Source organism: Mastomys coucha, unplaced genomic scaffold (genome assembly GCF_008632895.1).
Source record: "Mastomys coucha isolate ucsf_1 unplaced genomic scaffold, UCSF_Mcou_1 pScaffold9, whole genome shotgun sequence".
Lineage (NCBI taxonomy): Eukaryota > Metazoa > Chordata > Mammalia > Rodentia > Muridae > Mastomys > Mastomys coucha.
The window spans coordinates 45,846,218-45,857,925 of record NW_022196915.1 but is presented as its reverse complement, the minus strand read 5'-3'; the positions used below and the strand labels follow the sequence as shown (position 1 = coordinate 45,857,925).

The following is an 11,708-nucleotide window of genomic DNA, read 5'->3' as shown; positions in this document are numbered from 1 at the left end:
TTATATTGAGAAAAACATGTATTTTCAGTATTGCTGTAGACAAGCATCTACATAAGACTGTTAAATGGATTGCTGTTTTACATCAAACAAATTTTATAATACTCATTTTTACTATTATAATATTTTATAAATTTTAAGGAATATGACAAAAAAGATATTGGTTTTTCTCAGAAATCCGCCTGCTTCTGCCTCCCAAGTGCTGGGATTAAAGGCATGCGCTACCACCACCTGGCCAAAAAAGATATTGTAGGTATTGAAGGGGGGGTCTCTGGGAGAAGTTGGGGTACAAAAGGGAAACAAGAATGTGATTTAATTCTATTTACTTAAAATATGTTTTTAAATGTTAACAAATTCAGATAAATTGAAATCATGTAACCTTTCTCATCATAATGTAATAAAAGTTAAAGAAAAGTCAAATGACTACTTTTAATAAAGATTATTTTGAATGGTGGACATTTTGGAAAGAGAAAATAGACTGACTTTAGGATGGCTGATTTTGTTAATATGAAAATTGTAATATTCAAGGTTGATTACTGTGGAATAATTTAGCATGATTTATGATTCTTTTTTTATTTCTACTTTGTAGGTATGTGAAAGCAAGAACAGAACTAACATGGGATTATGGTTATGAAGCTGGGACAATGCCTGAAAAGGAAATCCTCTGCCAATGCGGGTTTAATAAGTGTCGGAAAAAAATAATATAACTTTATATCTGATATCCATTCATGAAATGAGTGGATCAATGTAGAGCTACATCAGTTGTCAATGACATTATGGTTGATACTTCTGTTTCCTTTGCTCAGGGTATTAATATTTTATGTCTAATTTTGTGTCTTAAGTTAGAAACAAAATAAGGGCACTCATATGTATCAAGTATCACCATGTTATTACAGTTATTTAACTTTACATGAATAGAATAAATAGTATATTTTATGTACATATCACTGTATAATTTGTAACTTTTGTATTTTATATATCAATATAAAATTATAATAGAATTTGTATGTTTCTAAATTGTTTTTGTGATTATTATTTATAATCTATGCTCCAAAGGATCAACTTTTATATCTTTAACCTTTACACACTTGATATTAAATTCCTGACAGTTGAGTATTACAAACTACAAATGATAGGCTGGAGTCCTTAGAGACTGAGACTGTAGGAGCTAACTTTATACACAGTAATTGAAAGTAAACCCATGGACTCCTGCATGTACGGATTCACTCTACCACAAAGCAACAGCTTCACCCTCCCGAGTACTTTATTACTTCACTGTCCCATTAGCCATCCCAGCAGAGGGTCATTCTGAACACACTGTGAACAAGAAACTTCCCAGTTTCCCTGTAGTGCCTGAGTGCACAAGACAAAAGAGGAAGGAAGAAAAGAGCAAGGAAGAAACTTAATATTTTGTACACAGAGTAGAGCTAGGAGTAAAGGGAACCTTGAAGCTAGTCACATTGTCCCATGTAACCTGAAATTGCATCAAAAGGAGAAGCGACAGTTTGAGCTACAGGTAGGTATGCAAGGACTCAGAGAAGTCACTAAAATGAAGCGAGGAGACTTGACTGTTAGGGTAGATTGTTTTCTCTAAAAGGGACCATTGTGAAGAGGCCTGTTTCAGGTGCTCTATCAGTGTCATCCTTGGAGCAAGCTCTCCACTAATCCTGATCTGCACTACCTGGTGTCCATCCACGGCTAGCACTCTCCATTGTGTAGCCTACATTTCCCCTTTCCCTGGTCGGTGGTGTTGTTGTTTGTTTGTTTGTTTTCCTCCACAGGTGGATTAAACAATAACTTTTGGAGACAAAAACTAAGAACTAAATGTTTTGAGACTATATGCTTGAAAATGTCTGTTTTCGACTTTATTGCTATTTACTTCAGGATATTAATGTTTTCCTTTGGGTGTTTTGGCAGTGACTTTGTGAATGAAAGCCATTTGGCAGGGTACGGCCCTCTCAAGCACTCAGCATTTGTATTATGTTTGTCCTGCTGTGTGGTCTCTAGAAAATATGTGTTTCACTCCTTCTCTTGGGTGCTTGGTGAGTTTTCAGTCTGAAATCTTTGTCCTTCAATGTAAGAAAATCTTCTTAAAACAGTTTAATGGTTTCTTTTCTTTTTGGAATTATTTATCAAAATATTATAATTAAAAATGGCTTTCTGGTTTCTTAATGTAATATTTTTATTTTCTTAGAGAATTTCAGACAATATATTTTGATCTTATTCTCCTATATTCATGCATCATTTTTCACTCCCTCCCAACTTCATGTTTTCTCTTTTCTTTTTTAAATAACTCACCAACTCCTATTTATGCTGCTCTTTTATCCCTGAATATGAGGGCACTAGGTGCCACACTCTTAAATGAAACTTTATTCTCCTTCCCACAAAAGCCATCAACTATCAGTATCTCCTCAGGGTGAGGGCTCTTGAAATCTACTTCCCATTGCTAGAAGGTTGACCAGTTTGATCTTTCTGGGCAATCACTGCTTATGACTGTAGAGAACCTGTGATGTCCAGTAGATATTGCTTCAGTTCAGTCTTCTCTGAATTCTAGCTTTTACACTCATTATGCCCTCTTATGTGACAATCCATGAAATAGCTTTCTGATTTTCTTAAATTATAACTTTCTGTTTTATAGATTATGATAACTATATCACATTCCCCCTTTTCTCGCTACAATACCTCCTCCTATGTACCATCTCACACAGCTCTCCTTCAGAGTCATGGCCTCTTTGTCTTAAATTGTGTGCATGTCTCTGTGTGTGTGTTTATTTAGGGATATATCTATATTCTTACCTATCTAATATAATATTTACTACACAGACTGAGAATATGTATATTCTATACAGCCTGCTGAGTTTGTGTAATAATACTTGTATGTACAAGTTTTCAAGGGTCCTATTAGATGACCAATTGATGTGTTCTTCCCTGAGGGAGACCTACTCCTGCTTTCAGTACTCCTTGGTCATCTGTAGTTCTTTGTGGAGGGTTGAGGCCTTCTGAGCTTTTCCCTTCCCATGTAAGCACATCCTTTGGTGTGCATTGTTCAGCCTGTGTTTAGGCTGCCATGTTGGGGAGACTTCATGGCTGTAGCTTCTCTGACAATTCCAGGAGACAGAATCTCAGAGCAGACTCCCTGTTCATCTGGCTCTTTAGTCTTTCTGTCTCTTCCACAGTGATCCTCGGGGGTAGGAGTTGTGTTATATGATGCCTTAGTTGGGGCTGAGCTCTGCAATTGCATATTGATCAGTTGTAGTTCGCTATAAGGATCTCCATCTGTTTGCAAAGAGAAGTTTCCTTGATGAAGGGTGAGAGCTATGCTCATCTAGGGGTCTAAGGGAACATATTTGCAATGTAGTTAGGGATCATGCTGGATTGGTGAGGGGGCAGTTGTCACTTTTCCACGATTCATGACTTCTCTATCCCTGAGTACTTGACTGGGTTTCCAGGACCAAATATGATGTCCTTGTTGAGCAGGACTTGAGACCAATTAGAGATCTGATGATTACTGTGTGTATTAGAGAAGTACATTAGGAAGTAACACTGAGTTGTCAATATTACATCTATCTTGCATTAAGACAACTAAGAGCACTTCTCCAAGAGCAAGTCCAGATTTGGAATCTCTACTTTCACATTGCATGTGTCTTCCATCTTCTTTCTGTTGTATGATTGTGAATCTGCCTGTCTTCATGTATTACGTTGTGGTTTTCTAATGTTTATTTCTTTTAGTGTATATGAATGAGTATAGACATTGGATATTATACTTTATCATTCTCCATCTTGTCCCTTGAGAAAGGCCACAGTGAATCTGACTTATCGTTTCATCTAGATTGGGTGGCCAGCAAACCGAAGAGCGCCCCTTTCTCTGCCCCCTGAGTCCTGATATTGCTTGGTACATCTCTCAACCCTGACTTCATGCAGTCCTGAGGAGTGGAGAACTTATGTCCTGTGTCCTTACTAGTGCTCTGCCCACTGGTCCATCTCTCCAGCCCCTGTTACTTTGTTTCTTTCTTTTTTTGTTTTGTTTTGGTTTGGTTTTTTGTGACAGGGTTTCTCTGTGTAGCCCTGGCTGTCCTGGAACTCGCTCTGTAGACCAGGCTGGCCTCCAACTCAGAAATCTGCCTGCCTCTGCCTCCCAAGTGCTGGGATTAAAGGCTTGTGTCACCACTGCCCAGCTGTTACATTGTTTCTAAGAGCATTTTTTTTTTCCTTTGAGGACTGTTTGAGACAGGCTGTCATCAGACTCATAGGGCTTGGCCTGATTCTGTCTCACAAGCTCTAGGATTAAAGGTGTGTGCCACCATGCCCAGGGAGAATCCTTTAAAGAATTCTGTTTTGTTTTGTGGCCTTAATAGTTTGTCTTTGAAGATACTAGTTATGGGCCAAAGAGATGCCGCAGCAGGTAAAGACACATGCTGCCAAGCACAACAGCCTGACTTCAGTTCCTAGGGCCCATATGCTAGAAGAGAATTACTTTAACCTGAAGTGGCTCTAACTGCCCTATATGTCATGTGTCTAAAATGCACACAAAATAACATGCAGTAAAAGTTTAATATAACTATTTTAATGAGTATGTGTGTATACACACACACATGCATTCATGCGATATTTCCCTTCAAAGCCACTGTCCCCCCATGTGTCTGTTTCCTCTATCCTTGCCTGTTCTTTATCTTGGAAGCTAGAGACTTTCCTCAGAAGCACAGGCCCTGCTCTCCTATTCTTCCTGATAGTGTGAGAAAGGCCTTCTCCAGGACCTACCCAAGGCCCTTGCTATCCTGTGCTAGGACCTTTCATTGTGCCCAGGCTGTCCATGTTGCCCTGTTCAGTTGTCTTTCTTCTGCCAGGCTCAGGCTGCCCTTTCTCCTCTTAGAGTGTCTTCCCTTTAGACTATATCTTTGATTTCCCTCTAAAGAATGAACTTTTAATGTATGTTGATGCCTACATGGATATTTCTCTTTGTCAGTAGAACTGAAAGATCCACATTTCTGTGATGCTTTGTAGCCCATGGGTGCTAAATAAAGACTCCTTCCTGGCACCTGGGTCTAGGACCTATAAATTTTTTGTCCTTTATAGATACTCCCACATAAGCCAAACAATGTGCTACAAGTTTCAGAAGTACAGACCGATTGTTCCTTAAGTTAAGCACAGGCACAGTAGGGGTGTCTGGTGTGGTTTTTCTCCAGCTGATTGATGGCTATTTGTGATTGTCAATGTCACACACCTGGGAAGAGGACCCTTCTCCATATTTGCCTCCATCAGAGTGGCCTGTGTGACATTTTCCTGACTGCTAGTTGATGGAAGAAGACACAGGCCCCTGTGCAGCAGCAGCAGCACGGGGCAGGTGGTCGTGGGCTGTACTGCACAGCAGGTTTTAAGTGACTGTTCAGGGTTGAAGATTGACAAGGAAACCGTACCTATCTTGTACTTCCTCCCAGGATGCTGCTTCCTATCACCACCCAGGTTTAGAGAAACGAAACTAGAAACTCCCCCATTGCATTGTGAGGAGTGAAGGTACCCTGTCATGGCCCAAGAAACACCACTGTCCCGTGGCCCAGTCCTCACTGGTGAGTACTAGGGGTTTTTTTTTGGGGGGGGGGCGGGTTGCAGGAAGGTCACACTCCACCCAGGGAGACTGCAAAGCACTGCTGAGAGTTGGGCTGGGCTTAACAGCATCTGAGAAAGCTGTAGGCTCTGGGGACCTCAGGAAGCTGAAACCTCTAGGTTGGTTGGTTTCATCTTATTTGGTTTCATCTTATTTGCTTCACTGGGAGCCCTGCACTGTAAAGTGCAGAAATACTGAGGACATGATGCTGGGAAGGGAGTAGACTTGATTGGAGATATTGAAATCATGGAAAGGAGGCCCCAGTCTTTTGGGTAATTGGGGAATACTGAGGACCAGATTGCATTAGTTTCCTAGAGGCTTGAGTTTAGGCTGATGTTTCAGGACCATCCATGGTGACAATCTCCTTGAGATGGTTTTCTCTTATCTTGAGGGCATGGTGATCCAGGTTTTTGTCAGCTTTGTAGTTCACAGGTTTCTGGAATCATCTTAGAAAATCATGTACTCAAGAATGCACAGGAAGTCCCCTCTGGGATAGGAAAGAAAAATAATGCACAGAGGACAGCAGGAAAGCTGGTGTTGACAGGCCATTACAGCCTGCCATCCCCTTGTCTCTCCAGTAGAAACCTGACCCAAAAGTTAAAGCAGGAAATACAGACACAATAGGAAGGCACTAATGCCAAACCTTTCCAACCCTTTCAAGCAACATTGATAGCAGTGATCACTGCCCAAGGGAAGTCATTACTTTCAGCAAAAGCATCCTTCCATCCCTGAAACAACCCAGGGTTCCATTATCTTTGGTAGAGATGTCTACATCCAAATTTACAGTTGACTAGTGATTTCAGCCTGTAACCATCCTGCAACTAGTATATTCTTGAGGTTTATTTTGTATATGACTATCTTGCCTCTATAAATGTTTGTATAGCCTTCATGTGCTTGATGATTTGGTGTTTAGAAGAAAGCAAAGGATCCCTCCCTGAATCTAGAGTTAGAAATCTTTATAGGTCACCATGTAGGTACTGGGAATCAAGCCTGGGTCCTCTGCAAGAGCAACAAGACATCTTGTCTACAGAACCATAATTCTAGTTCCTGGTATGTATGTATGTATGTATGTATGTATGTATGTATGTATGTATGTATGTATTTGTGTGTGTATGTATGTACAGATGTATGTACTTATCATGTGTGCATGCCTGTGTATGTGTGTGTGTGTGTGTGTGTGTGTTTGTATCCAAAGTGTGTGGAGACCCTGGAGCTATAGTAACAAGAGTTTGTAAACCATCCCAACATTAGTATTGGGAACCACAACTTGAATCCTTGAGAGGAAGAACAGCTAATCTGTCTCTCTAGCCCCATTGTATTTTTTGTTTGTTTTGTTTTTCGAAACAGGGTTTCCTCTATGCAGCCCTGGCTGTCCTGGAACTCACTCTGTAGACCAGACTGGCCTCGAACTCAGAAATCCACCTGCTTCTGCCTCCCAAGTGCTGGGATTAAAGGCGTGTACCTCCACTGCCCAGCTCCCATTGTATTTTTTAAAGTCCAGAGTTGGCCATAGGGAGGATTTGTGAAAAATTGTTTCAGGCAGAGAGGATGGCACAAATAAGGGTACAAATGTCCAAAATAAATGCAACCACTAGCCATCTGGTCAACTATTCATTTAGGTAATCCATTTGTGGATTGTAAAGTGAGGAGCTAAAGAGATAAGATTCCATCCCATTTCCCAGGCTTTGTATTTACAAACTCAAAGTGGGTTTGTCTCAAAAGAATTATGATTGTTTTGGTTTTGTTTTAATTTAAAAGTGGGCCTGAGATGGCTCAGTAGTTAAGAGCACCAGTTGCTCTAGTGGAGAGTTCTTGTGGGATTCCTAGGACCCACATAATGGCTCACTACCACTTCCAAAAGATTCCATAGCCTCTTCTAGTCTCCATAGGCACCAGGCACTCATGGGGTATCCTCATACATAAAATTTTTCATTAAAAATGTAAGTATAATATTAATGGGAGTCAGAGGAGCAAAATAAAAGCTACAGGACCAAAAATAACCACATCTAATCATTATTAAAATGAGGTATATATCCATCTTGTCCTTTAAAATAATTCCTTATTAATATTATAAAACAAGAGTTCACTAGTTTCTAAATATATCACCCTTACATAAGAGTAGAAACTGTAAAGTAGTTTTAATATTACATAAAGCAGGTAGACTTAAAATATTATGTATGTGTATGGTGTATGCACATATGTGGGGGGAGGGGTTACTGGTAGGTATGCAGAGGCCAGAGGAGGATGCCAAGTGTACTCCTCTTACCAAATTTTGATTCACTATCAAAGTGATAATATTCTAACATGTGACAAGCTCTTACAAATCAGTAAGAAAATAATTCAATAGAAAAAATGGGCAGAGTCATTGCTGCTATAAAAGAACAACAACAATGCTATCATCCATTGAATTAGAAATGTGGGGCATGACCCAGTTTTGCCTGTATTGCCTGTTCTTTGGCTTATTCATCTAACAATCTGTCCAAGTGATTCTATGAACATATGTGTTTAAATCAAGCAGGTAAGATGCTCCCTCTTGTTTTCTTTAAAGCTTCCTCACTATCTATGCCAATATAGTCTTTCTAATAATTACATTTATACATTCCTTAACCTTGGGCTTTGGGTAGAAATTACATTAAGTTTAAAACTTCCTTTCAAACTTGGGAAGTTGTATAGAATTGCCATCATTATGTATCTAGCCTCTGGTCCAGACAGTGGGTATTCTACTTCTATTGGGATCTTTATCTTGTTCTGCCCTTGCTGACAGGTATTTACCTTGTGTGAATTTCCTTTGTTCTTTTCTCCATCTAGAGTGGTTTACTGTATCCAGGTTGGGCAGAACATATATGTGTGTGTGTGTGTGTGTGTGTATTTCCAACCATTGATTCATGGTAGACCTAACAGGGAACACACCCTAAAGTAAAGCCATCACTCCCCTCCACCCCCACAATCCATCAGCTGACAGTTCTTCTCAGTTAGGGGTGGATGCTAGTGAGTGCTGCCTCTCAATCCCACCACCATGCCAGCTAGAATTTTATGCAGGCCTCTTGCAGGCCTCTACAGCTGCTTTGAATTTATGATCACAGCATTTCGATCATGTCTAGAAGACACTGTTTCTACAGATCTTAAATTCTTCCTTCCTCTCTCTCATAGTGTTTCTTGAGGTGAGGAGATTGTTGTCTCATTTATGGCAAAGATTTCCACACTTATTCTCTTCCCTGTAACCAGGTGAGAACTTAAGACCTTATTGCCAAAGGCATCACACTTTGTAGTAACAGGACACAGAGAAATTAAGCAGTAACCGGGAGGTTCTTCCCTGTTGGCTAGCTCTCACAGTTCTGAAAGGAGCCAGGTAGCTTGTGGGAGAAGAACAGTAATCCACGGTCTCACCCAGCTGTGAACACTGTGAGCTACAATAACAACCAGCATGGCAAGACATGTTCCTGGGCACAGAGTGAGCCCGTGTTATAGGGGTGACCAACTGGCTTCTAAATGGAGTTAGGGCCAGCAGGAGGAATCACATGCCTCATACTGCAAATCTGACCAAGATCCCATGGTAAGGAAGCTCATAGGCCCAGAGGTGAACCTTCTCCTACTGTCTTTGCTAAGTAGACATGGAATCAACCTTGGCTCTACATTGCTAGCTGTCCCTATTGATAAGTCCAGCTCTCAGATATCATCAGAGATTTCTTCGTGTATTGCATGCATTTTCATAAGGCCTCTAGAAAGTTTTCAGTGACTCCATAGCCGACCTTCGTGGCTTGCTTGGTTTCTGTTGACAGCACTGGTCTAGAACCCTAATCAGTGGCTATACCACACAAGAGATGCTATTTTTCCTCACTTAGATTGCTGATTTGTCGTTGTTCCAGGAGTTGAGACTCTATCACAAGAAGAGGGTCCTGTTCTTCTTTAAGACTGGAGTAGCTACCAAGGCCATACAATGTTTTTCTGTTTTAACTTGGATGTTATTTATAGGTGTCTGTCAGGTTACAGAAAAGATGGAACAAAGGACATGTGCCCTCTGCCCTGAAGGCCATGACTGGAGTGTGATATACTTTGTACAGTCAGCGAATATAGCTGTTCACGAAAACTGTTTGGTAAGTTACTGGTACATAACTTTAAAATTACCCATGTAGGGCTAGCGAGATGGCTCAGTGGTTAAGAGCACTGGTTGTTCTTCCACAGGATCCAGGTTCCATTCCCAGTACCCACAGGGTGGCTCACATCCACCCATAACCCCAGTCCCAGGGTATATTATGCCTTCATGTGAGGCTTGCCTTGGTCTTCCGACTTGGCAACAAGTAATTTTTCTTGACAAGCCACCTTACTGGCCCACCTTTTTCTATCAGCATCTTTCAGGGAGCAACTTTTAATCCTGTTAAAATACAATCCAGCCTGTTCTATAGAGTGAGTTCCAGGACAGCCAGGGCTATACAGAAAAACTGTCTCGAAAAACCAAAATAAATAAATAAATAAATAAATAAATAAATAAATAAATAAATAAATAAATAAAATGAATACAACGTATCAATGCACTAAGCTTGCAACTAGAGCAGAACAGCAGAAATATAGAGAGGCCCTAACTCCAAACCATTGAGGGAAGGAGAGAGCTAAACTCGGAGTGGTTCCCTGACTTCCACATGCAAGTATTAACATTTACATTGTGATTTCTAATTCTTATACAGTCCTTTGCATATTTAAGTATTATAATTTTTCCTAGGTTTTTATGTTACTTTTTTTTTTTAGCTTGTCTGTAATATTAACCTTTAAATGAAAGCAGGCAGATTGCTTAGGTTTATGTAACTCACAGTAACTTCAGCTATCTAGAGCTAGAGAGCTGGTGGCTCAGTTATTAAAGTTCCAGAAACATAAGTGTCCATAAGTGTCCTGAAGTCTATCCCCAGGACTCATGCAAAGAGCTGGACAAGATACTGTGTGCCTATAATCCCATGGAAGGGAGGAATAGACAGAATTCTAGAAGCCTGCTGGCCAGCCTGTTGAGCTGAATTTGTGAGTTCTCCAAGGGAGATAGGGAGCAACTATCTTATAAAATAAGGTAGAGAGGGGCTGGAGAGATGGCTCTGTAGTGAAGCTGCTCTTGCAGAGGTCCCAGGTTCAGTTCTCGGCACACGGGGGTTAGTTCACAAGCATTTGCAACTCCACTTCTAAGGATGCAGTACCTTCTTCTGATCTCTGCAGAAACACATGTGATACACAAAGACACACGCAGGCAAAACACTCATTTTCATTAAAAAAAATCTTCAGAAAAAAGGTAAAAAGCAGTAGAGAAAGACAGCAGAAGTAAATCTCTCTGTCCTCTACATGTATAGAGGCAGGTGCAAACACACATAGAGAGAACACATACACAAAATTGCACAGATGCATACAGCACACACACACACAAATAACACACACAAATACACACATGCATGCTTATAAAACACATATTTGATAAAATTGAAAAAAAATATTTTAGTGTATGTGTGTGTGTATACATGTGTGTGACACTCTGAAGCTAGAGTTCACATGAGAGCTGGGTGCTGGGAGCTGAATCTAGACCCTCTGTAGCACTGGAAGAGTAGTGGACATGCTTAACCACTGAGCCCTCTCTCCATCCTCTGAAATGCTTAAGAGGAAAGAGACTTGGGGCCTCTAAAACACACAACAGAATTTGGGGCTAGCTGTGATCAGCCATTCCTGCAATTCCACTGCTTAGAAGCTAAGGAAGAGGCCAAGGTCCAGGTAAACTTGGATAAAGCAAGAATCTATCTTTAAAAAAAAAAAACATAAAAGCCAGGTGTATTACACCCAGAGGAAGCTCCACTCCCAGGCACTCTGACACACCCAGGATCAGAGGTGAGGAGGACCCAACATCTGTCCCAAGACTGGGAGTAACTGGGACCACCAGGACCAGGCACACAGGAACTCCACCAACCCAGTGGCTTAGGGTCCTTGGTGTCTCTGGGCTGGTGTCCTTAGCAGACCTTGGGCACAAGCTCTGCAGCCAGTCCCATAACACCCAGAGGAAACTGCTGCACTCCCATGTGCTCTAACAAGCCCAGGGTCACAGGATCACAGAATCACAGGATCACAGAGACAGCTTGACTCTGAG

The 11,708-nt window shown here is 40.9% G+C and overlaps 2 protein-coding genes across 5 annotated transcripts in view; both read left to right on the top strand.

Annotated features, from left to right (window-relative positions):
- Setdb2 (SET domain bifurcated histone lysine methyltransferase 2) overlaps positions 1–1,014 on the top strand; it is a 38,640-nt gene extending 37,626 nt beyond the window's left edge. For both annotated transcript variants that reach the window (XM_031360822.1, XM_031360821.1), the window contains one exon: positions 587–1,014. In XM_031360822.1, the coding sequence (XP_031216682.1) occupies positions 587–704 (118 nt within the window). In that variant the 3' untranslated portion in view covers positions 705–1,014. The remainder of the gene's footprint in view (positions 1–586) is intronic.
- Positions 1–11,708, top strand: part of LOC116084079 (PHD finger protein 11-like) — a 26,406-nt gene that overhangs the window by 1,854 nt on the left and 12,844 nt on the right. For 2 of the 3 annotated variants that reach the window (XM_031360828.1, XM_031360827.1), the window contains exon 1: positions 9,571–9,693. Coding sequence is in view for 1 of the 3 variants with exons in the window: in XM_031360829.1 (XP_031216689.1) it covers positions 5,519–5,561; positions 9,572–9,693 (165 nt within the window). In the remaining 2 variants the exon portion in view is untranslated. Of the gene's footprint in view, positions 1–5,432; positions 5,562–9,570; positions 9,694–11,708 lie in introns of those variants that run through there. The other variant, XM_031360829.1, reaches the window with a different exon arrangement.